Below are 25,096 nucleotides of genomic sequence, written 5' to 3' on the forward strand. Positions count from 1 at the left end.
TTTAGATGAGGAAAGCTGCAGGGAAGAGGAAGGGACAAGCTGCTGCCATCCATGACTGTAGAAGGGCTCAGAAACTGCTTTAGAAAGAGATGAATTGTCTGGGATTGCAGTTTGCATAGTATGTAAACATTGAGTGAGAAAGCCTTTAGAAGGGGTTTTGCCAGTGGTAAAAAAAATTAAAAAAGAATAGTTATAATGAGAAAAAATACAAAGAGTGGTTCAGGCATATTTAAATATATATAATAATGCTTTGATGTGCAAACAGTTGTGATTATTTAGCTTTTTGTATTACGCATCAGTGATCTACTGCAGTGAAAACAGCATAATTTTTACATTTTCTTACATCCCCAAGAGTGGTGGGGAAGAAGTGTGTAATGAGGCTGAGCTCTGTTTTGGAGAAGAAATTTAAAAACAGAAAAGTCAAACACACTGCTACAAATTGAGAATTATGTTTTTAAAGCTACTTTAAAAGATAAAGTTTCTTTCCTCTCTGGAAATAGTACATTAAGGTAGAAAAACAAGCAAAGCTTCTGCACGCTGCATGCTAAGTGAAAAGGACAAATTGACTTTTCTGAAACGGTTTTGAGGTTGATAAATTTCTTACCCAAATGGTTCACACTGGGCTTTCAGTGTTAGTGCTTTGGACATACAGTAGATTACAAACCTCATTGAGCCTGTTGGTTGCAAGTTATTTCCCAGTTAGGTAAAGTGAAGCTCGGTGAAAATTCCAGTGTTTTTCAAGAGCTGAAGTAATAGCATGTACCAATTATGGATTAGCAATCAGAAGGTTGGAGCAGCAGCTGAAATACAGTTTGATATCTATTGCTAGGTTCTGAATACAAATATGGTACTGTACTGTGTTCAATGGTTTGTGCTGTCTAAAAATGAGAAGCAGACAAAAGATGCCAGTGGGGAGATATGGGTAGCAAGAATAACAATGCTGCTATCAGAGGGGTAAAACCTAGAGGTAAAAAAAAAATGAAAAAGTGACTTAATTTTTACTCTTGACAGAATTACAAAAAGAAATACTTACAAGTAAATCAGTAAGTGGATTGGTGAATGTCTGCCTCAATAACTGGTTTCAGCCCACAGCAGAAGCAACCTGTCAGTCTGAGTGTTAGGTAAACGCTCAGATCAAAAGGGATGAAAGTCTATTTGTATGTTTTAAAGTCTTTGGGATTTTTTAGTTGCAAAAATTGTCCCACATTTCTACATACAAAAGACATTAATATAGCAACAGAATCTTTGTTACTAAAATTTAATACCTCAGCTTGTCGTGTGGAAGTTAGTGGAAAACCATGAGAAAATCAGTCTAGTTTTGATTAAAGCCATTGTGAGAAGTACCTTGGGATGAATGATTGTGAAATGATGAGTTGATAGTAACTAGAAAAGGAAAGAAAGAAAATATTATCATAAAGATGGTGAACTTCAATAAGGCAGGTGTCAATAAACACCAAAATAAAGATAGGTAAATTCATATGGAGGAAAGAAATTTGAGAGTTGTCAGTTTCTTAACAGTACTGTTGAAGAGCACAAAAGCAAGTTGTTTCAAGATGAGGCAGAGTTTAAATATATGGCAACAACAGGAAGAAGTCTGTATCACAAATTCTTTGGTGAAATGGAGTCTGGTAGGAAATGTAAAAAAGGAGAAACTAATGAAATTGCGTGAACAGGGATGGGAAGAGACAGAAACTTTTAGAAAAATACAATTACCAAAAGACATCAAGGACAAAAAAAGAATAATTCTATAATGCTTTAGCAGCAAATTTTATTTTTTTTACAAAATCAAGAAATAACAGAACAGATTAAAGGGGACGTTAAGCTATCAGCAGATGTTACCAAGATAGCTGGAGTATTTAATAGCTCAATCACCCTAAGAAGGTCAACTGCAATCAGATGACAAATGCAAAAAGTTCTGGAACAAATAAACTGTTTATTAGCACTAAGAAGCTAAGACGATTGGTTAAAGTCACCATGGATCTGTCAAGCATAGGTCACATAAGAGCTAACTTATTTTGTTTGAGTATGTGGGAACGCACCCCATGCCTCGACAAAGAGAAGCATTAAACTTAGTATGGTAAAGTGGGGAGATACAGACTGGATGAAGCTATTGTAAAGGGGCTGGAAAACTGGTGGAAAAACAGATCCAGAGTGTTATCTGTGCTGGAAGGATGCAGTGAATAAGATTTTTTTGTTTGTTTTAAACAACATTTTTGCAGCATTATTTTGGTGGGTGGAAATAAACCAAATTCATTGAAGCAGTGAGGCTCAGCTACCTTTACAATAGCTCTTTTTTACTAATAAGTGTATAAAATTACGACTTCAAAATTTACACATTCAAAAGCATGATACCAGTTTTTTCTGAAAATAAGCTTGAAGAATCCACTAAGTATGAAAAAGGATAAATAAATTTCAGTATGATTTTTTTCTTTATAAAGTTTATATTTAAACATGTAAAGGTTTTTTATTCTGCCTGCATCTTAAACCAGAATAGATGTTTCTAGCACTATTTTACCCTATTTTACTCCACTTGGAGTTAACAGTTTCTTGTTGGCTAGGAATAGCCTTAATTATGGAGATTGAGAGGAACGAAAAAGAAATTCTGATGTGATTGAATTTGAAAAAAACTGGGGCCTAGGCAATAATTGTGCATGGAACAATAATGCCATGCATATTTCTGCTTGCAACTCCTCCATCTACCTACTTGTTGTGCCTTTACTGTGCCTGTTATAATAAAGACCTCATGACTGGAGGTTTTGGAAAATGTGGTAAGTCATGTGTCCATGACTGTTGTTAGCTTTGCCAGAGGAAGTCCATGTGTACGTCTCTCATACAGAATATAGTCCACACCTTTTTGTTGTGAGACCAGATCCATTCTGTGGTCTCTGTGGAAGGCATATGTTTGCTGATGGTCTCCTCTCTTTAATACACAGCATTATGAGAAGGCCTTAGAATCTTTCAGCTGGTCTATTCAGTCAGAATGCACCACTGCCTTGGTTGGTTGGTTGGTTGGTTGGTTTCTGCATGATGTCTGTCTTTGCTGTCAGTTTATCTTGGTATTGCATTTTGTGGAGTTCAAGGATGGTCCATTCTGACATGCAGACAATCAAGCAGATGTATCAGATTAGCTACGTGGGGAAATAAGAAATTGCCTGAGCATGCAGAGACAGAATAGAAAAGCAAAAGCTCAGCTGGAGTTGAATGTGGAAAGGGAGAGAAAGATACAACGCACACATGCAGGCATGGCTTCTGTAAGGTACGTTGGCTGCAAATGGAGGGCAAAGAAAACTTGGCCCGAATGCTCAGCAGGGCAATATTTGATGTGGCATGGGGAAAAGGTAACCAAGAACAGTGGCTGTTTTAAGTGGTGAACGTTTTCGTCTTAACCAATGGTAGTAGTAGTAACAGGTGGCTGTACGTATTTTTCGATGTAAATTTACAGCGGAGATTGGCAACTAAGAACATTTACAATGACATGGTACCGAAACTCTTAAGAATTTGTGTCATTGATGTTGGTTTTTTGTAATATATGCAGAAAGAAAGTCACTGAAAAGTACTTTCTTTCGTTGGCATTGTGCAGTCCTCAAAAGTTCAGTCGCACCCAATTTGCTGCTCTTACACCATCTGTCTTCACTTACAAGATCACATACTTTTCAGTGATGCACCACAGTGCACATTACATTTTCTCCCTCCTGCTTATATGATTTTTTTTTTGATCATAAACATTTATTATTCCATTCTGTCTAATTCAAAAATCTATGTAACTGTGTTTGCAATGTCATTGTGATACTATCTTTATTTTGGTTTTGGAAACAGGAACAAAGGAAATCGTTTCACAACTTTTCAGGATATTACATTCTTTTTCTTCAAGTGATGTATAGTAAGGCTACCAGAAGTGATCACATAGAACAAATTAAGTATATACATATAGGTAGATGTTTCTCAGTTTAAGAACAGCTTTCTCTTTTACTCTGTGCTATTGTAGTGTTTTCCTGTATGATGCTCCCAACACATCTTGTTAAGAGATTGATACAATTATATTCTGATAAATACTAAACATGCAGTGTATCTAAAAAGCTTATATTATAGACATGCAACCTAAAACTAGGAAAGTTTAAAGTTAATGAAAGTATACTCTGGAGATGTTACCCCAGGAAACGTGAAGGATGAGAAGTTCAGTAATACATTCTTCCCCTCATGATCTTGTAGCGTCCCAGGAAATGTGTGAGAAAGCTTACTTAAACTAAAAGTTAGCCAAAAAAAAAGAAACAAAACCAAGATGCAATAGAAGACAAAATGTTACATTTTATTCTGTGATTTTGCCTTGGGGAAAAAAGCAGAGAAGAGGAAAGAAGTGGCAGCAGCTATCCTAACCAAAGATATTTCTACCAGAAAAGAAGATTCCAATTTTCCAGTTTACCCAAAGGAATATGGAAGCCAACTGAGATGCTAACAAAGTCATGGGGAATACTTAGTATCAACATCATGGTGCATTCTGTGGATCTGTGTTATTGTAACTTTTTCAGTACTGCAGAAGTTCTTAAGTAAGAATCTTATTTTGCCCATAAATTCTATCTAGGTAAAAATGATTGTTAGTGATCAGAATCCAAACTTGTCTCACCCAAAGGTGTGGCAGATATTTAAAATTTAGGAGTGCTGTAGCATTTTTAGCAGCTCTCTGGTTCCTCAGCCCTTTGTTGGTAGGATACGCAGGGCCAATAGGGCATACATCCAGAGGAGTTATGCTAACAGAGCCATGGGGAGGAAAAGAAGTGTCTTCCACTGGTAGAGGCAAGTTTCACGGTATATGCGTTATGGTAGTGGTGAGTAAGTCTACACTCCAAAGGTCACTAAGTAATTTGCATTATATCCAGCTCCCTATTTTATCACATCAAAAGGTAAGTTTAGGTTTGTCCATTTTTCCTGCACATTTTTTTCCTGTTACAAATGCTTAGGATGCTCTGAATCCTGAGATAATAGTGGCTCTGAAGACTTCTTGATGACTGTTATCTGACTTCAATTCTTCTGAAGATTAAGGGTTTGGATTCGGTTGTCTGTGGCTGAACTGGAGGCCTATCTGTGTCACTCTCCAACAAAACTGAGTTTGTTCTAATAAGTGTGATACTCATTAAATAAGAAGGATCAAATCACATTGCAAAAGACATCAATTGTCACGGATCCATTTAGTTATTTTCTGGCTGCTAATTCTGCCTTGAGTTTTTTCAGTGGTATAGATAAGGCAAAACAAGATGGATGTATGTTCTACTGCAATACAATTGGAACAAGGCTTATTAAATATTTTTTTGTTTGGGTTTTATTTTAAGTCATGTAATCGGCCTATCTTATATGGGGCCTGTCCAAATAACAGAAAGATAAGAAAAAGGATGAAAGGATATAAAACTGGGAAAGAAAAATAGATGGTTGGTCAGTGTTCATAAGGACTACTGTCTGCTTCTCATGTGAGGGTACACATAAATGCGTTATGTAGGTCTTGTGTTCCATGTGTTTCAGTACGATTTTGTTTGACAGTTTTTTATTGCTTAGGCAGCTTCAAGAGAATTAATGATGCCAGTTAGGGGTGGGGGGTAGGAGTTAAGCAAAGAAATAAATGTGCCTACAAATGCAGAACCACATATTCCTTCTTAAGTACTTCCAACTGGACTTTAAGACTCTTCAATGCATGGGAAATTTCTGGGGATCATAGCTGACAATCAGGTTTAAAGGGCATATATAAATCTGTATACTGATAGCCCAGTTCTCATACAGTACAATGAAATGAGAGGAAAGATGCTGCATAGTTACTGACCTTGAAGACTATGACTAGTTCTCATGTATGCAAATTCCCTTACTTTTTCTGGACCGGTCTCATTTCCATAATGCGTTTCTGAGTACGCTAGTACAGAGCACAACGTTCTGCCCACAGAGTCTTTTCATACTGCCTTTTTAAAAATTCTGTTTCTCCAGGACTTAATCAAATAGTTATCTAAGCTTTTCACCTTTCAGCATTTTTTTTCTTGTCTCAACCTATTCCTTTCATTTCCTTTTGCAGGCATCCATCCTTCAATAATTTAGTGAAGTTAAATGTGTATTTTTTCTTCAGATCTTTATTTTTTCCCTTAGTTGTCAGTGTAAGAGAAATATCGAGGTGGAATTAGTAGAACTTCTTCCACTGATCATCATTTAAAATAATTTGGAAAATACTCATTTTTTAAGGGGACGAGAAAAAAAGAGTAATGGAGTTAAAATCATACATGAGAGCCAATTTGTGGGAGTGCAAAGCACTGCAATGAGAGAGGAATGTAGGAAAGGCACAGTAACAGTGTAGTAATAATTTGGGTGGTTATTAACTTGGATTGATTAGCATTTCACACCTTTGGGTTTTTTATTCTGTACTAATTTGTGCCTTTGGGCTTTATCTAAATGGTATTATGGTGCATAACTGTAACGTTACACGATGAGCACATACCATGTTGTTACGATATTTTTTTTATTACTTAAGCAATAAATGTAGACATGACTGGAAGTGCTGTACTCAGACTTTCAGATACAGGGGCAGGGTATGACTTGCTACCATAATACGTTTGCTGTAATGTAAGATGCCTGTCCAGAATTTTGTGTTGAAATATTGTGTACTGCCAGAGCATACTTCATTCTATTACATTGTAGGGTGATGTCCAAATACACATCATAAGCATAAATCGTTTGCACTCTAATGGAAGGAGAGAGACAGCAAATGCTCATACAAAAAGCAATCAGAATGGAATAAAAAATAGGAAAACAAAATATACGTATTTTAGCTCACGAAGTGTGGACTGGGCGAGCGGCCAGTGCGGTGGGCTGAGAGCTGGCGGGTGGCAGAGCTCGGAGGGTTGTGATCAGCAGCACGGTCGAGCTGGAGGCCTGTAGCTCGTGGTGTTTCCAGGGGTCAGTGCTGGGTCCGCTTCTGTTCAACTCGTCCATCAGTGACCTGGATGGAGGGACAGAGCACACCCTTGCAAGTTTGCGGGTGATACGGAACTGGAAGGAGTGGCTGATGAGCCAGAAGGCTGCGCTGCCATTCAGCGGGACCTGGGCAGGCTGGAGAGCTGGGCAGAGAGGAGGCTAATGAAGCTCAGTAAGGGCAAGTGTGAGGTCCTGCACCTGGGAGGAACCACCGCCCACACCAGTACAGGCTGGGCTTGACCTGCTGGAAGGCAGCTCTGCGGAGAAGGACCTGGGCGTTCTGGTGGGCAGCAAGTTGCCCGTGGGCCAGCAGCGTGTCCTGGGGCACAAGAAGGCCAGTGGGATCATCCTGGGGCGCATTAGGAGGAGCGTGGCCAGCAGGTCGAGGGAGGTGACCCTCCCCCTCTGCTCCGCCCTGGTGAGGCTGTGTTTGGAGTGCTGTGTCCAGTGCTGGGCTCCGGTTCAGGAGACAGGGAACTACTGGAGAGGGTCCAGCGGAGGCTACGAAGGTGATGAGGGGACTGGAGCATCTTCCTTCTCAGGAAAGGCTGAGCGAGCTGGGCCTGTTCAGCCTGGAGAACACTGAGAGGGGAGCTTATCAATGCCTACAGGTAGCTTAAGGGTGAGTGTCAACAGGACGGGGCCAGGTGCCCAGCAGCAGGACAAGGGGCAGTGGGCACAAACTGCAACACAAGAAGTTCCTTCTGAATATGAGGAAGAAACTCTTTACCTTGAGGGTGACAGAGCACTGGAACTGACTGCCCAGAGAAGCTGTGGAGTCTCCTCTGGAGACGTTCAAAACCCACCTGGACACGAGTGTTCAACCTGCCCTCAATGAAGCTGCTTTAGCAGGGGTTGGCCTGTATGATCTCCAGAGGTCCCTTCCGACCCTGACCAGTCAGTGATGCTGTGATAAGCCAGACATCTGCCTCTGCCTCGCCCGGCCTTAAAACAAATAAACCCAAGGGTATATCTTAACATAAATGGTGTGTGGTCTGTGTTATATAATAGACAAGATTGAATATTGTAACAATCCTAGCTGCTTTTAAAATTAATCTGTTAGATGGAAGTCTTTTCTGTATATACTGTATTATATCAGCTAGTAGTTTCCTAGCAGCAACATGACAGAAGCTGATCTTAACGAGAGGTTGCAATTCGGAAAAGATAGGCTGGCAGAGTATTTTCTCCACCAAAGATTCTACGTTAAAATTCCAAGTTTCACACTGTTGCTCTTTGCCTAGGACAATGAGAAACAGAGTGGAGAAGCCTGTTTCTTCTCTGAAGCAAGACTTTATCCTTCAATTGTTAATTTATAACTGCTTGTAGCTTTTCTGATGCAAATCAACATTTATTGGTTAGGTGCATTACAGAGAAAGTCCTTGTTCCTTCAAAAAACAAAACCAGAAATCTTCCGAAGTTCATGCAACAGCTTTGTTGCCTCCTTCTTTTCTCTTGCTTCTCTGGTTCTTACCTCAGATATGTGGAGGTATTGACCTTGTTATTAAACCTAGTCCTGTATAAAGCATCTCATTGTGTTTTGTTGAGATCCCTTTTCACATTCTTTTTCTTCTCACTGAAGATTAAAATTGTAATCCGTTCTTTCTCAGCAGATGACTAGGTAAAACACGTGCAGAAATGTGAGAAAATGGAGACACACAGTGATTTTAAAATACTAGAAATGCAGAAGCATATCTTCTACCCAGCTGCCGGTTTTCAACATAGGAATTCGGTAATTTTGAAACATTTATTTCTGTTATAGAATTGTAAAGCAATAGGCAAAATAAGAGAAAACACAATCTTACTCTTTAATACTGTTGCTAATAGGTGATATGGAAAGATGGCTTTTGTAGAAATGTTCTGAATTTGTGGGTGGACGTTGGGGAGAATGTGAGTAGCGCAGCCTGTCTCTCATCTTCTGTCTTAAGGATTTAGCACCATTGACAAAACAGCTCCCGGGAAAGAAACGTGATTTGGAAACATAATTATGGACTAAGAAAATGCTGTTAAGCTATATCATGATAGTTGGATTTAGCTATTCTAAAGTTATTAACATAAAATGATCTGCCCCTTGTTTTTAAGGCTGAATCAAAGAAATTGTAAGAGGCAATGTTCTGCTGTTAATACTGCTGTACAGTTGTGTATAGGTGGTAACTTCATAAGTAATGTACATAATGGTTTGCCATTTGTAACTCGTCTCATGGTCTTGAGATACTTCCAAACAAATTCTTTTACCGGATAAAAATCAGCTGACAAACATATAAAAATGTAAGATATTAAAGGTGTAAAAATATTAGAGAACAACATGATCATTACTTTAAATGTATTGTCCCCTTGGCCTCAAAAACTGGTTAACTTCCACTGCATGATCAAATTGGTTTTGGCTGGACCAGTTTAACTACTCACTTCTACAGTCTTGTCCTATTTTACTATCTCTAAATTTCCATTACTTCTCATAGGTGTTATTGAATTGATAGAGGTCACGATACTGCCTTTTCTGGGGAGGCTGTAAAGCCAAAATGTCTGTGACAGTGTTTAGGTAGACTAGAATAAAATGCACCACTTTGGAACACTGGATTTAGCAATGATGAATTTGTACAGGAATTGATTTTCACTTTTTCTGTAGTAGGAGTTTTCTCCAACACAGTATTCCTAATTCAGATGTCAGAATACAAATCTGTATACCAGGTTGCTGAATTCGATGAATTTGACAGGAATCCTCCATCTCTTTGTGTATTTATTGATGACAGTTAGCTCCATGGTTCTCGTCATCATCTAGTCATATTTTCTTGACTTTTAAACTGTCAATAGGAATGTGTATCAGCTGCTCAAAAATGTTAGCAAGAACAGTGTAGCTAAAATTACATTGCGTTTACATATATCTTCTTGAATAATTTTTTTGCAACACTTCCTAATGTAGACAATTGCTATAGTCTGGAACTTTCATTTTAAACTCTGAGCAAACTTATGAAAAAGCAGTAGCAAATTTTCCACAAGTTCTATGTGATTAGGGATTTGGGGCTCTCAAAGCTCTGATGTGCAGGATCAGCATGCTTAATGGGGGCAATTCTACATGCTGCACAGCAGAGCTGTAGACACTGTACATGTTTTAGAAATCAGATGCTGCTTGGGTAGAGGGAGGCTTAGTAGTTCAGACTGGCAAAGGGGTTGGAGAGATACAGACAGGTGAAGAATAAACAGGAAGATAGGCATTAATAAGGTCAGAAGAAGGGAAGACAGGATCACTGGGTAGATTAGTATGGTAGAAATTGAATAGCTGAGAAAGAAATGTAGTTAATGTGGAAAGAATCACATTAAAAGCTGTGGCAAAGAAGTCTGCCTGCATTCTTTTCCAGAGTGCAGAACTGACTTTATGTTCCCTTGTTCTACATTGCTTCTCTCTTTTGGTAATAGCTCTGGGAGTGCTGTGGCAATGTGTGTGTATTTATCCCCTGTTAAATGCTTTAAAATATTATCATGTTCTACTATTGCTAGTTGCTATGTTAGGAAGCAGAAAATTATATTTTACTTTTATTGTGCAATTACATGCTAAGCTTTCCATTCGTTAGTTTTTAATAGCAGCCTTCTCGTAGTTATTTTAAAATAGAAAAGTTATCTCGTTCACTGTCAGTATAATGATTTGTCTACTGGGAAAAAATAACTTTATATCATTCAGAATTATTTCTTTAATATTCAGAGAATTTTCCTAGGGATTAGGTTTACCAACTAATAAGGGTTTTCTTCTGCTTAGTCACGAAAAAATCCATCTTTCTAATTTTTACCTCTTTTCTAGCAATCTGATCTGTTGGGTTGGCTAATCCTCATCAGTTCCTCCTGTAGTTCAGTTTATTGTATTTTTTGTATTTCAAGGAAAGTATTTTTCTGATTTTTGTGTAATAGATAATTCATAGCATTAGTAACAAGGAGGATGTCTTCATGCTGCTCAGGGTGAACTTCCTTAAAAAACATCATCCAGAAAGCAAACATTAAGGAATATTGCTATCCACAGCCATGGCCCTTGTTCTGGTCACTCTAGTTAACATGGAAAATATGTGGGTCTCTTAAGTCTGCTGCCACATAGGGCAGGGGACAAAGAGCCTTCCCTGATCTCATACATAACTGTGTATATATATATATATAAAACATAATTATAATGTGTAACTGATTTAATACATAATATAAAACATAAGAAAATGCAAGTTTGATCGTCACTGGAGACAGATAAAACCTACGGAATATTTTATAAGGGATTTTTTAAAAAAGGGTGAAAGGGTGAAGGAGGAGTAACGCCTTTTGGTTTTCTCTGCCAGTTGCTTCAGCTAACTTTCATTCCCTAGCTATCTCTCCCAAATCTGCATTTGCTTGGTTTTCCTATTTATCCCCTTTCCTGTTAATATTACATTTTTTAAAGAAATTATTAATCTCTGGGTTTGTATATGAAAGTTGCTGTAGAGAGGTAGGTGGTGTTACTAGAGATATTAATTCTTTCCTATAAAATTCCTAATATTGAAGCTATTATAAAACAGGAGCTTTTACAAAAATCCATCTTACCTTTCCTACCACAACCCCCCTCTTTCCCAAAACATTTTTTTTTCAGATTGGAGATCACATATCAAAAGGCAGGGATACAGGTTTTTCTACAGGGGCATTTAAATTATTTTAGTTGTTAACAGGAAGAAATCAGTGAGTTGCAGGTATTTGAAATTCTTCCTTTTTCTTGCTCAGAAAGAACAAAAATGTGTCATGCGCACATGCAACTAGAAGCAATTTTGCTGTCTCGACTGGCTGGGTGCAAATACGCGTTACTCAAATGTTTAGGTTAGCTACATAGCTCAGAGAAAGCAATTACAATTAATTTTCTGTCTGTAGGAAGGCCCAGTGTAATGAATACTACTTTTCATACTTGAGCTCTTTCTGCTGCAAAATTCACTGTCAAAACGTAATTTTGTGTCTCTGGCTGACATGACTCTGTCATGTGCAAAGCCAGTAACAGGGATATGTGGTTTGTAGAGCAAGAATTAAAAGAGGCTATTGCTGTCTTAGATCTCAGAGCCATTAGCTTCTCCCACGTTAGAGATGGTGATAAAATGCGCATTCTATAAAATAGGTGTAATCCAAAATTTGAAGTCTTCCCTACAGTTACGGTGAAAGCATTTCACACCTACCACCTGGCAGGGCTGGGCTGGCTTTCTTTTTGTTAGTTAAAAATATGATCACTGGCAGGGACTGAGGAATCGTACTGCATAACCAAAGTCTCTTTTTTTGGAAACAGAAACTTTTTCTAGCTAATGGAGAGGATTCCTTTCAGGAACACAAGTATGTACCCTTCATGATGTAAATAATAAAAAAATACTAATGAGGGCGTTGAATGTTGAAGTGTGGCAGACTCATGAGAACCCAAGGAGAGTGTGATCAGTGCTTAGCTGCATTTCTGCTGCAAGCTTTAATAACATTTTTAACATTGTGGTTGGTTTTGCTTGAATGTGGTGGTGAAAAATGACAGGTAGTTATTTTCACTATTTTCTGTTTCTATGGAAACCCAGTGTTTGCAGTAACAGGCCTACTGTAAGCTCTGTAATCCTCCCCCAGGGCTTCTAGCCAATGTGGTAATTTAATAATTCATGAGCATTAAGCCTGAATTTGCTGGGAAGCAAACTGCGTTGCTTGGAGGCGTTTTCTCAGAGCCAGATTCATTTCACTCACAGATTTGGTGTTCTTTTCTCTAAGATGCCTTTATAAAATACACTCTATAAGCCAAAGTGGTGATCTTTTCTTCACTTGTTTTTGAAGCTGGGGTTATTGCAGACCTGCTGCATGAGGCAGCTCATGAAAGAACTCCCCTCTTCCCCACCCCCCCCCCAAAAAAAAAAAAAAAAAAAGGGGGGGGGAAAAACCAAACATACAGCATGAGCACTTGTCTGAGAAGGAAGATTTTAAATAGTCCATGAATCATTTGTTCAGACAGTATGCAAACTGAAAGTTCAGTGGAGGTGATCTTTCTGTCTCAGGGGCTCGGGAGTGACTGCTATTGATGATGGATTGCTCAAATACGGCTGGGCCATGGGCTCTAGTATGTGCTGTTGGTTTACATTATAAATGGGAATTGAGTTCTTCACACACATTGTATCATATACCTTGACATATACCTTGACTTACTCTCACGCGTAGACTGAGAACTGAAGACTCATTCTGTGGAGCACTAGGAGATTTTGTTATTAGGTCAGTCTTGCAGTAGCTGTAAGGACTTTAGATTTTTTTTCCAATAGGATAAGCCAAAATTAGCAACTCTAAAAGATAAACATGAGTAACAGAAAATAAATTTGAAAAGCTTTTTACAGAGGATACTCCTAAATGGACTGCAAAACAAATGGCTTAATCATCCCAAGAGTTCTCCCTTTTTAAGTACAATGGCAACATGTAGATGCATTCTGAGGTGCTTTTGCAAAAATGGAACTATGTTAAGTTTTTGTGATCTTTCCACACATTAGTATTTATAAGGGACTTAGCTCTTGGGAAGAGCAAAAATAATTTACCGTTTGGTCATAACTTCACTTTCCATTTCTTCACATACTTACATAGGGGTCATGAATAGTTGTACTTCATTGGAAATCCTTTCTCTTACTGCTTACATCATCTTTCAAGAGAAAAATCAATCCACTATTTATGACAATGGGAAGTGACTGATATGTTGGTCTAATGCATGCTTTCTTCATGAATATGAGACCATCTGGTTGAAATAAAAGTTCAGAAGTCCTGATGTGAAACTTGTTTCCTTTTTGGAAAGTTTCTACAGGGTGTTCTCAAAAGCATCGAAATGCGATGCTGTCCTGTAGTGACCGTTTTGATCACTGAGCATAGTAACGTTTTTGCCCAAACGTGAGAAACGTTTTGATGAATTTGGCAAATGAGAAGGAAATTCTGGTCTTTTCTTTAATCTTAAGTAAAGTTGTACAAGCAAATCCGAGAAGTCTGGTGGTGTTATCATTGCAGGATACAGCACAAGTGGAAAGCAAGGGCAATACATCTGGGGTTGTCTCTGCCACCACATAGGCAATGGAGAGCAGTAACTGCTTTCCTTAAAAACTAGCTAATGCTGCTGCACTGGTCTGTAAAACTTCTGTTGGGCTGGTTCAGTGTAATTCCTCTCTGGTACAGAGAAGAGTTTCACAAGTTACTTCATGTAAATATTGGCATGTCCAAACTGTAAGGTTTAGAGACTGTCGTTCAGTTCTCGCTCCCTCTCCCACCCCCACCAAACCCCAGGAATCTCTTTCATGGTGTTTCTCTGCTAATTCGTGAATGTTTTGAAACAAGCATCTTTTTTTGCAGCTTTAAGAAAATATTTTGGTCGTATACCAGTTAATTCCTAATGTAATTCCATTCACCTGGGCAACATATTGTCCTTGTAGAGCTTGTGCACACAGTGGTAGAAAGAATGCAGTATTTCGTAGCACTGATGAAGCAAACTGTCCAAAATGTGATGTGCACAGCAAGAATGCTGTATTTTGAAGGCAAATGTTGGCAAGGTTTCTGTTGTCATCGAGAATGGCTAGATCATCCTGAGGTCTGTCCTGGATGACCAGGGCTTGCAGTGCATAGAATTTATTCTCAGGATTTATCTGGGACAAGAAATGGTGCTTTTACCTTAACATTTAAAATACTTATGATACTCATATGCCAACTCAAATTTTATTCTAGAATGATTGTCAGAATTATTGTCACATTAGAATTCATTAAAAAAGAGAATAGAAGGGACTTTATTTTGTGTGTGTGAGACATTAAATAATAGCATGCTTATCACCATTTCTTAAATGGTAGCGCTGAGTACAATGGAAGGAGGTGAACTGTGCTGGTTAGGCAGGTCTTTGTATGTAGCTTATTCCTGCTGGCGTCTGTGATGGCACCTTCAGATTTTTGTTCCTATTTCGTATGCAGATAGGTATTTACATGATACTAGAAAGTAAGAAAGAAACCTAGGGAGACACTGAGAGAAGGTCAAGGACTAAAATACAAGTTATATGACCTTCTCCAAGACTGTATGACCCTTTTCCCTATGCACAGGTACAGATGTCATGGGACCATTATATATTTTAAAACTAACAATTATTCTTAGAAGGGATCATTCAAATGCTAGTTTCAGAAAACCCAGTTAGATACAGCTTTTGAGAAAGGACTGAGCTGTTTGTAAAAATCTTGAGGTTTTTCAGTGTTGCCCTAGTTGTTCTCTGGCGATAAAAAGGACTGAGGAAAATAAGAAAAATGAGGGAACAGATTTGCACCTTTTCCCTTTTAGTGGCATATTGAAATGGAAAGGGTGAAGAGACATTTGTTTCTGGGAGAAATGGCTACCAAAGTTTTATTTAAGGCAAGGGAAAGGTACAAGATGTGAGGTTTATGCTTAAGTGGATTGATGCCCTAATGTGTTGCCATTTCTGCTTCAGAAAATTAATCTCCTATACATTGCTAAAGGTTTTTATATCTTTTTAAAATCCATGTTCTTTTATCATCAGTTTTTAATTAAATCCAAAAATGGATCTGCAGACTCTCTACAGACTACCATTGTTCTGGCACTGTGCATCTATTAATGTTGTACCTACATTCATAAACTGATAGGCAGTCAGAATTTTTGCCTCACAACCCCACACTAAACCCACCAATGGGTTAGTACAAGGGAGCTTACTAATTAATTCCAAGCGCTTTGCCAGGGCTTTTGTTGTCATCTTCACGTTATGCAAAAAGCCCCACAAACAAATAACCTCAACAACAAAACCTCCCCGCAGGCATAATGCCACTCCTGCTCACCCAACAGTAAATTTTGTCCCTGTTTGCCCCTTCCTTCATGCTGAAAATGTAATGTCCCAAACCATTGATTGCTTCCTTCCTTTTTGCAGAAACAGATGCCAGTTCAGTATGGTCCTGCTTTTCAGACAGTTAAAGGAAGCCAAGAAGTGAGACACTATGCTCCTTTCATTTTTCTTCTTTTCAAGTAAAAGAACAAGAACCTATTTGATTTTGCTTATCAGAGCAATGTTTCTTATATTTGAGTAGCTTTAGCAATTAATAATGATGCAAGTGATTGTAAAACCTAACTTATTGCTGCACAAGAGGTGGTTTCACTATGATGTGAGTTAGCACAGGAGGAGATCTTGTAGTTAGAGTAATTGAAGACTTGCTTATAGCATGTAGGAGCAAGAGGAATAAGTAAAGTTTTGTTTAAAGTATTGCTACTGGTGTGGCACATCTTAGGACTGAACTCAACAAGGTAAAATGTTAATTCTTTTATCTGTTTTGGTGCATTTCTTATCTCTGGTTTTATGCAAGAGAGAACTGGTTTTGGTGTATTTTCAGAATAGCTGAAAATGAATTGATTTATTTTTTTGATAGTAGTTTGATCAAACAGTCAGATTGTATCAAATGCTCAGTACCTCCCCATACTTCATTTCCACCGCTCATTTGACAGTTGTAACTGCTGAGTTTTTAAGTTTTCCTTATGATGTATTTGAAGGTTTTTTTAACAGACTATTGTCTATCTGTTTTCTTCAAGAAAACAGAGCATATTCAATTGTAATAAGAATAATGCTTAAAGCACACAAACACAGGCAATTAATTCCATATGGAGTTTATTCAGATTTGGTATTTTGGTCTTACTAAACTGTGCCTTACTGTTGTCTAGGTGCTGTGCATGCTCTTGTCTTTGTGCAGAAGATAAGCTTGAGGAATAGACATAGAGAAGACTGAACTCCTTCAAAGGAAGCAGCTCCCAAAATAAGAAATTAAGTGACTGAATTCCCATTATATTTCTTGACTGTAAATGTGTGTATCTGTCTAAAAAAAGATCTGTAATAATAGCTGAAGGCAGTGGGTCTTCAGATCACTGAAAACAAGGTTATTCTTCCTGGTTTGTTTTGACATAGGAATAAATCTGCAGTTGTAAAATGGGGAGCATATTTCATCATATGGGTCAACAGTGTAAAAAAGTTCAAGTCCCATTCCAGGACATACTAAAATTATCAGCACTAGTGAGACCTCAGGGGAGTATTTAGGCTAGTTTCTGTAAACTGTTCTTGAAAAGTAATACCAAAGATTAGAGACATTTTGGAGATGAGAAATGACCTGCAAGGAAAGGTGGGAGAACCTGAGGTGGCTTAGTCTTTTAAGACTGCCTGTTAGCACTGCCGTCTTTTCATCCTCGTTGTCGTGTTGGTCTGTCCTTTGACAGAATGCCTCTTCGTGTTCCGCAGCTCTCACATGCTGCGGTTGCTTCAAAGTCTCCTTAATTATTTAGTGACACAAGTTCAAGAGGACTCAAGGGAGGATAAGAAATTTAAGGTATTAATTTAAAGGTGGTTATTGAGGTGGTGCTGGAATAAGGGGACAACTGATGAATAGCCAGGTGAAAAAGATGCTGGTCTGGATCATTTTTTGCAGAGCATTGGAGTATGGGGACAAGAACCAGGTTTTCTCAGTGGCTGTAACAAAAAAAAAAAAAAAAAAAAAAAAAAAAAAGGTGAATTGCAAATTTTAAATGATTTCCCCTTGTTAATGGAGCAAAACCTTGCAAGAGGCAATCAAATGAGGCTGCAGAATCTCTCTCTTTGGATGTTTTGAAAGCAGACTAAACAATGCAACTTCTGGTAATGAATCAAGTATAAATAGACACCTCAGCTGAAAGACTTGACAGTCCCTTCTCTGCCATTGTCGGAGGGGCAGCCTGCGCAGGATCCTATGGCAGACAGTATTGTATTCAGCTTCAGCTGTGAAAATGAAGTGCTCATTAGTGCTGAAATAACTTCTCAAAGAAAACCTATGTTGGAAGTTCAAAAATTAACACTTAGTGGAGGTTTAAAATATAGTATGTAACATTATTACTGAGATCAGTGGAGGTAAAAGAGCAATTAAAATTATTTCTTGAAGAACGTCTATTTAATGAGTTTTAATTCTTAGATTCTTATGTTATATAATGCATATATATGTGCATTTGTGTAGCACATATGTATATCGTATATTACTGTAGAGTTCATTCTCTAATAGTAAGTCTGTAAATGGCTGGTCAGAATCTTTTAAGCGTAGCAGCCTGAATATTTTCCTGGGTTCAGTATATCCAGGACTATTAAACTCAAAGGTATCACTGCTCTTCTTGAGCTTCACTTTGGTGTAAGCTGATAGTACACAACAGCAGAGCATTACCACATGCTTTCTTCAATCTTCTATTTTTTTCCCTAATTATCCACTGCTGGACGTTGCTGGAGACGGGACTGTAGGGTAAGGCAGACCTTTCATATGGAGGGCCATGGTTATGACTTGTCTATTTTGACTATCAACTCCATTTATCTTTAGCTGTGGACCAGCATCTTCTGCTTCTATAATATTGGATGGTAGTATACAGTTCCTGTATTTTTATCCCAGAATTTGAAAATACTCTTAGTCAGCAGTACACTTCCAAATTTATCTTCTCCTTTTCTGTAAATAATTCTTCATCTCACAGAAGGGCTTGGTGTGGTGCTCTGCTACTGGTTTGTTTTCCCTTCAAAACATCAGTCATCCTCCGAATTAAGAGAATCAGCCTTGATCTGACCACTGCAATGAAAGTGAAGATACTCCAGGTGTTTATTGTATAGGGTATAGCAACTTCCAGGGATTTGCAATCAAATATGAGTGAGCCAGCTTTGATTTACACTGTGGTTTTGGATGGACATCTTCACCAGTGACTACATTTTTCCCTGCAGGCATGATTTATATTGCTCGTAATCTTCAACTGGCAGGCTGATTGCTGTCTTGTTTCCTCCTTGTCTTAGGCTGCATGTGTTAGTTTTGTGTTCAGCTGTTGCACCCCTGTTTGGTGGCCAGATTATAGTCCCAGCAGCAGAAGCGAAAGAACACTTTGCCAGAGATTTTGTTGGTGTAGTACTGATCCATTTTATGCTCTTAGCCTTAAAAATAGGGCATGGTTAATATGCATAAGGCACAGTAATTATTTTTCAGTGTACTAGTAGCGAGTGTTGGCAAAGTTACATTTAACAAATAAACTATAATCATTTAATTATCATTGTTTCAAGTTCAGTTTTAAATTCTGTAGCTCTGTAGGTCATGACAATTTTTTATTTTCTTTAAGGAAATTTACTTTTCTTTATGGAAGGAGACATGTTTTACAAATTATACTTGTACCAGAAACAGAGTGTATGTTATGACCTAATCTTTCTAAATGAAAGGTTTTACAATTAAACTGGTTCAAGGATTAAAATTAAATGGATTTGTTAAAATTAGATTCTCCCTGAGCAGTGTTTTTGAAGGCATTGGAAATATTGATGTTTATTGCTGCAGCATGGAAAGAACATGGCCATGAGTTAATATCTCTTTGAATTACTACATACTTTTAGTGATATAAAGCATGTTTGTGATATAAAGTTCCTGTTTGGAACTTGATAGTATAAAAGTTATCTTCCGGTTTATTCCCTGTTTTAACCAGAGCTTACCTGTGGGCATCACTGTAACTGTCCTGCCTGCTCCTCTTCTGAAGTTCATTGAGTAGGGAGAGCTGAATGCCAGCAACTGCAACTGCCACTAAACTTAACGCCTATTTCAGTTTATCTTAATATTTAGACTTCTAAAATGTAATCGCTCAGGTAGTGCTGGAGGGCCTCTTTGTGTGACCCGTTTGCAGGAGCAACAAATAACTCAGGCAAACAGCTGGGAGAAGCAACCACTTTGGCCATCCTGCTTGGGTTTCTTGCTGCTTATGTGTTTGCACAACCTTTAGCTAGTTACCAACAAAATAATGGGCACAGGACTGAGTTAATGGTAAAGGTTAAGAATGTAATTAATGTGGTTTTATTGAATATAGGTCTTATTTTGAAAATTCTGACTTCATTTTTTGTGATTTATGTATTAGGTAGAAGTAACTATGAAGACGTAGTATTGTTGTAACTTCTTGTAATGTACTGTAGTTGTAGTATTGTACTGCACTCCACCCACTTACTACGTCATAAAATTCTTACTAAAAGATTAGATTATACCATGTCATTAAAGCATTTGCTAAGACATTAATTTATTCATTGACATCTTGGAAAGTAGTTGTAGGTGAAGAATCATCAAATACCAGTGTCTTGTAGGTTTCTTTGGGGCGTGTTTAGCAATCTCCAAGGTTATAAGCATCTGCTACAAATGATTTAAAAATTATTGCTGAATGAGGTTGTGGGATGCATGGAGATTGGAGTAATAGTGAGTAACAGGAAGAGTAAAACAGCCAGAAAGCATCTAGATGGCTTAGCAAGAAAAACTTAAACAAATAAATGTGCAAAGGTGTGTAACAAGATGTATGAGTCATGCTTACAGAATTAGGGACCATTCCCGCAAAAGTGGCAATTCTGAAAATCTATCAGTATTTGTAATGGACAGGTCGATTCAAATGAACTCACAAGCAAAATGCTGTAGTAAAAAGGCTCATATGCGATGTTTGATAAATTAGGATTAGGAGGGACTTGATTTCATAAGATGTGTGTATTTGTATTCATGGCATAGGTGGTACCAGTAGTGGACTGTTACAAACCTAGACTTTTAGATCTGTTCATGAAATTGTGTTGAAAAATTGCACTATGGGTAAGTTCTATAAAATGCTTCCAACACTTTTTCTTGAATTTCTTAACAGTGTTAAATTCCTTGCTTGTTTGGAGAGGTGCTTGATTACGTAATGTAATTAATGACTGATATCACTAGCTGTAAGAAATTAACTTTTCTAAAGGGCTCTTTAACATACAGAAGAGAGTGTAACAAAAAGCAGTGGCTAAGCACCAAACCCAAACATCTCCAAGCTGATGTTAACCGATGGGGTTTAACAGGAGGGGTGAATAGCCTTTTGAAGCAAGCTACCAACAGGAGTAGTGTGTACTCTACATATTTATATTTTTCATACCAGCAGTGAATAATATGCTGGAAGATGTTTTTTAGTCAAAGGTTACTGAAGTTGATACAGTCATACTGGATAAAATTGAAAGGATCTGTGATATAATGGAAATGTAAATAGAAGATTTAATGATGTGTTCTTGCTTTATTTCTATGAATCTGTAGGAAGAAATTACTGGTCAATACTTAGTGTGTTGTCGCACATCTAGTGAATAAATTATTCATCTGATTTATTTGTAGACATAAATTCTCTGTCTGTCTTAAGAAATAGTATCAATGTGCATGGCTTACCATCCATAGTAAGGATTATTTATTTTCAGTCTGGCTATACATGCTGGGTTTGCTGATAAAAGGACTGTTTAATTTGATTGATAAGCAGTTCTACCAATTGAATCTTAATGTGTTTGAATTGGTGTACTACTTCTATGGATAGTATATGTTGAAGGAGATTGCTTAATTGGTATTCTTGTTACTTTTAGTTTTGAGTGGATTTTAATGAACTCAGTTTTACCAAAGGCACTGTACACATCAGCAACTGCGCGTGAGCTTTGCCTGAAGTGGTTAGTTGTAATGTGTTCAAATCCTGTGCTTCATATAGTCACATTATTTTGAATGCTGTTACATCATGCATATGCATCAACACATGTTCTCACATGTAGGCTACTTGCTATTAAAAGTCTTCTATGTGATTTCATGTAACTGTATGTAGATCAGTGAATATTGTTTCATATGCTTCCAGAATTAAAAAAAAATTATAATACCTAGCGCATCTTTTAAAACCCCCAAACATATCTACCTGTATTTTCATTTTGAAGTATGTACCTGAAACTCGTATTTATTGTTTTTAACGTTTGCTTTTCAGTGAGAGGTTTATGGTGAGGTTAAACAAGAACGGAGGCCCCAGGAATCCGGAGAAGATAGACCGAATGTGTGCGCTTTTCACGGTACGTGTCCATTCCCTGTCTCCTTCCATTACAGCAGTATGATTTTAGATGTGATCACTCTGAGGGGAAAAACCCTCATTCTTCCTTTCCAATGTGTTGAGTAGAAAGAAAGCTGTTTCTAAGTTTTATGTTTATAACTAAATGTTAACATAAGCAAATGGACATACTTCTAAATAATTTTTATGGTTAAGTAAATATTCTGAAGTACTTCCTTTTAAATGCATTTGTTCCTGCTTATAGTTTGAAATTTTGAATATTTTTATTGCATGTACTATGCCCTTAGATAAACAGGGCACAGGAAAAAGCTGTGTTGGCCTGAACATAAAGCAAGGCACTTTTTTCAGAATCAAAGTTAGACAAACAACTACAACACACAGAGAGCAGAACAGAAAATTCTCCAAATGGATTTTTGCCATGGCCCATTCTAGAGTCTGTGTTGCCTCTCCAGGCATATGGTGCAGCCTCCCAGGCCAGCAACACAGGGGGTGTGACGGAGCAGAAAGACCGGGATGTGCTGCAGAAGCAGCAGACAAGCTAAGCTGCAGAGTTGGTTGTAGTAAAGGAAACACTGTGACTTCCTAAGTTTCTGTGGCAGGTCTGTGCAAATAGCTACCCCATCCTGATGCAGAGCAGATATGACCAACTGTACCAGCTATTTTTAACCATCTGTGCCAGAAAGACAGGATAAGTAGTACCCATCTGGCTCCTACCAGATGATACCTCAGTTGGGTGTGAAATAGCCAACTAAGATTTACTTCCTTTTAGTTCTTCAGACTCACCTCTCACCTAGGTGCCATCTTGTTTCATAGTTTAGGTTATGCCAAAATAGGAGTTTCAAAACACTCGGGCTTTAATATCCATTCTGCACTGGTCTTAAGTTCTGTAAAAAATTGCCTCAGAATCATGTGTCAGACCATAATTTTATCTGCCACTTCTCTCAGAAAGAATATGGAAATCTAGAGGCAGTGAAACTTAACAGCTCATCACAGAATAACTGTAAGGAATTTCAGATCCCAAGTGTGATAAACACCTTCCATCGTGACTCACCTTTAGCTATTGAACATGCTGGAAGCTCTTTGACAGAAGTATTTTTACCTCCAGTGAATAAAAAAGATGGCAGACAGCTTTGGTACAAGCTTCAGTTCTGGCAAAGAAACCCTTGAAGGCCAAGTAGGGCTGGACACTGAAATAGGCATGGTGCCCACCACCATTTTTCCTGTTAAGGAACAGAGCATATATATCCAGATTTAAGGATGCTCAGTTCTGCCTCTATCTGGATATAAAAGATACAGTTCAATCCAAAAATAGCATAGACATTGATGCTGACATCAGTAGCAGTTTTGGGTTTGGTACTGTCAGTGAAGTGCTACCAGCTGATAAAACATCAGTAGAGGTAACGGTGTCTTAGTATTGCTGTTGGCACTGATGACTCCACTGTTGATAACTCAAAAGCAAGTGTATTTCTCTTTTAAGAGAAAGGTGGCTGGGGGCACTTGTCAGCGCTGGTGTCTGGATCACGCAAAAAGGTTGAGTGTAGAATTAATAATTGCTCTATGGATTATTCCCAAAAGGCATCACAGACTGGTTTGTATCAAGTTTGGCACCTTCTGGCCTCTGAGGTTCATAATTCTTAAAAAGATTTTCACCAGCAAACTTCCCCGCCCCCACCAATGCCACACTACTTAGGGTCCTGTAACAACTGTCCTGTTTTACACCCTGTTGTGCAGCATGAAACAATTTAGCTCCAGTGACCTGCAAAACACTTTCAAAAAACCAAAAAGAGTAGTGATATGCTATGGCCAGGGGCATAACATAGTTCCAGAAGAGACTTGCTGCATATTATGAACGAGGCCAGCCTAGTCTAGAAGAGGCCAGCCCCAAGTGCTGCAGACGTGTGCTGCTCTGTCGCACCTATCCTGACCAGAGATCACTCCCAAGCCCCCTTTCCGTTTAACTATACAAAAATACCAAAGCTGCTGCACTATCGGCTCTCTGAGGTGCTTAGACTTACTGTCTCTCCCTCTTTCTGGCAGAATGTATGCTCTACATAACAGGAATTATGGTAACAGGAAAATAATCTGTGCAAAAAATGGTACATTTCTGATAGAATATTTTTCACCAATGAATTCAAAGAACTTTCCAAAGTATGTAGCAAAGGAGCAACAAATAATAGGGTTTTGAATAACCATTTTATCTGCAATGGTTCTATCACAATTTCTTGATTATGGAATGCTTCAAAAATAAAATAGTTCTCTGATTTTCAGGTTTCTTCCCAAGTTTGTATTAGTCTTGACTTTAAATCTATTTATTCGTGTCTTTGCCCTCCCCCACCACCCTGCCGTATCTTTCTAAAACTCTAATCTTTCCCAGAGGCAAGAAGCCCTGTATCTTAATTCAAAGTATCCCTGTCTTTTCACTCTGTAGCTTTTGGGGGTTTAGCTGTCTCCATGTGTTAGATATCAAAATTACCTAGGTTTTCATTTTAGATCCACTGTCATATCATGCCAAAGGTAGGAACCTGCATCCTCTGAAGATCAGAGCTCACTCAAGCAAACCTCAGTCTATGCACATTTCAGAAACATTCCTGTGTCTGAATTAAAATGTAATTACACAGTATAAGCTTGCTGGTTTTTGCTTAATACCTTACTCTCTGTGGCCTGTGAGGTCAGCAACTGAATTCAGTAAAGCTGTTTAAACAGCTAATTACTGGCAGTCAGGTATCCTTGATTCCACTGTTCTGGGGGTGTTGGTATTTAGTTTCTGTAACGTACAGTTAGACCTTTATAGAAACCAGCATTGTAAAGAAAAACAATTATTATGGAGTAAGTCTTTTCCATGCTCAGTATGGGGGAAAAAAATTAAGGGTGATTTTCTAAAAAGCCATGCAATTAGAATTATTATGAAATTATTTTGTTTATCAACCAGTATCATTTAAGAAGCTCAGAAGGATGTGGGAAATAAACCCCCTGAGGACGCAGCCCCAAGAACACCTTTCTGGAAATTGATTTCCTTACATTGCATGCAAGCAAATAATAAATAGAGTTTGTCCTCTTCTGGGTCCTGAGTCATGTGCATGGATTCTTTGCAAAGAATCTGAAAACTTCCTCGTGGGGGCTGGGGGTTTGGTTGTTTAGTCCATGTCGTAGTAAGAATTTCTTGTCTTGTAAAAAGCCTCTGCTGTACAAAATGAAATATGAGGCCATCTGGGCCCACATTTTTTGTCCTTTGACTGTGACACAGTATAGTTTTTGTGAAATTGAAAAGCAACTAAAGTGTGAACCCATCAATATGTTCATGCCCTACCGTTTTCTGAT

At 38.1% G+C, this 25,096-nt stretch overlaps 1 protein-coding gene across 14 annotated transcripts in view; it reads left to right on the forward strand.

The window, feature by feature from the left end:
• Positions 1-25,096, forward strand: part of DOCK3 (dedicator of cytokinesis 3) — a 228,530-nt gene that overhangs the window by 95,202 nt on the left and 108,232 nt on the right. For all 14 annotated transcript variants that reach the window (XM_080387450.1, XM_080387447.1, XM_080387457.1 and 11 more), the window contains one exon: positions 21,701-21,782. In XM_080387450.1, the coding sequence (XP_080243576.1) occupies positions 21,701-21,782 (82 nt within the window). The remainder of the gene's footprint in view (positions 1-21,700; positions 21,783-25,096) is intronic.

Source organism: Falco punctatus, assembly GCF_963210335.1.
Source record: "Falco punctatus genome assembly, chromosome: 4".
NCBI classification, from domain to species: domain Eukaryota; kingdom Metazoa; phylum Chordata; class Aves; order Falconiformes; family Falconidae; genus Falco; species Falco punctatus.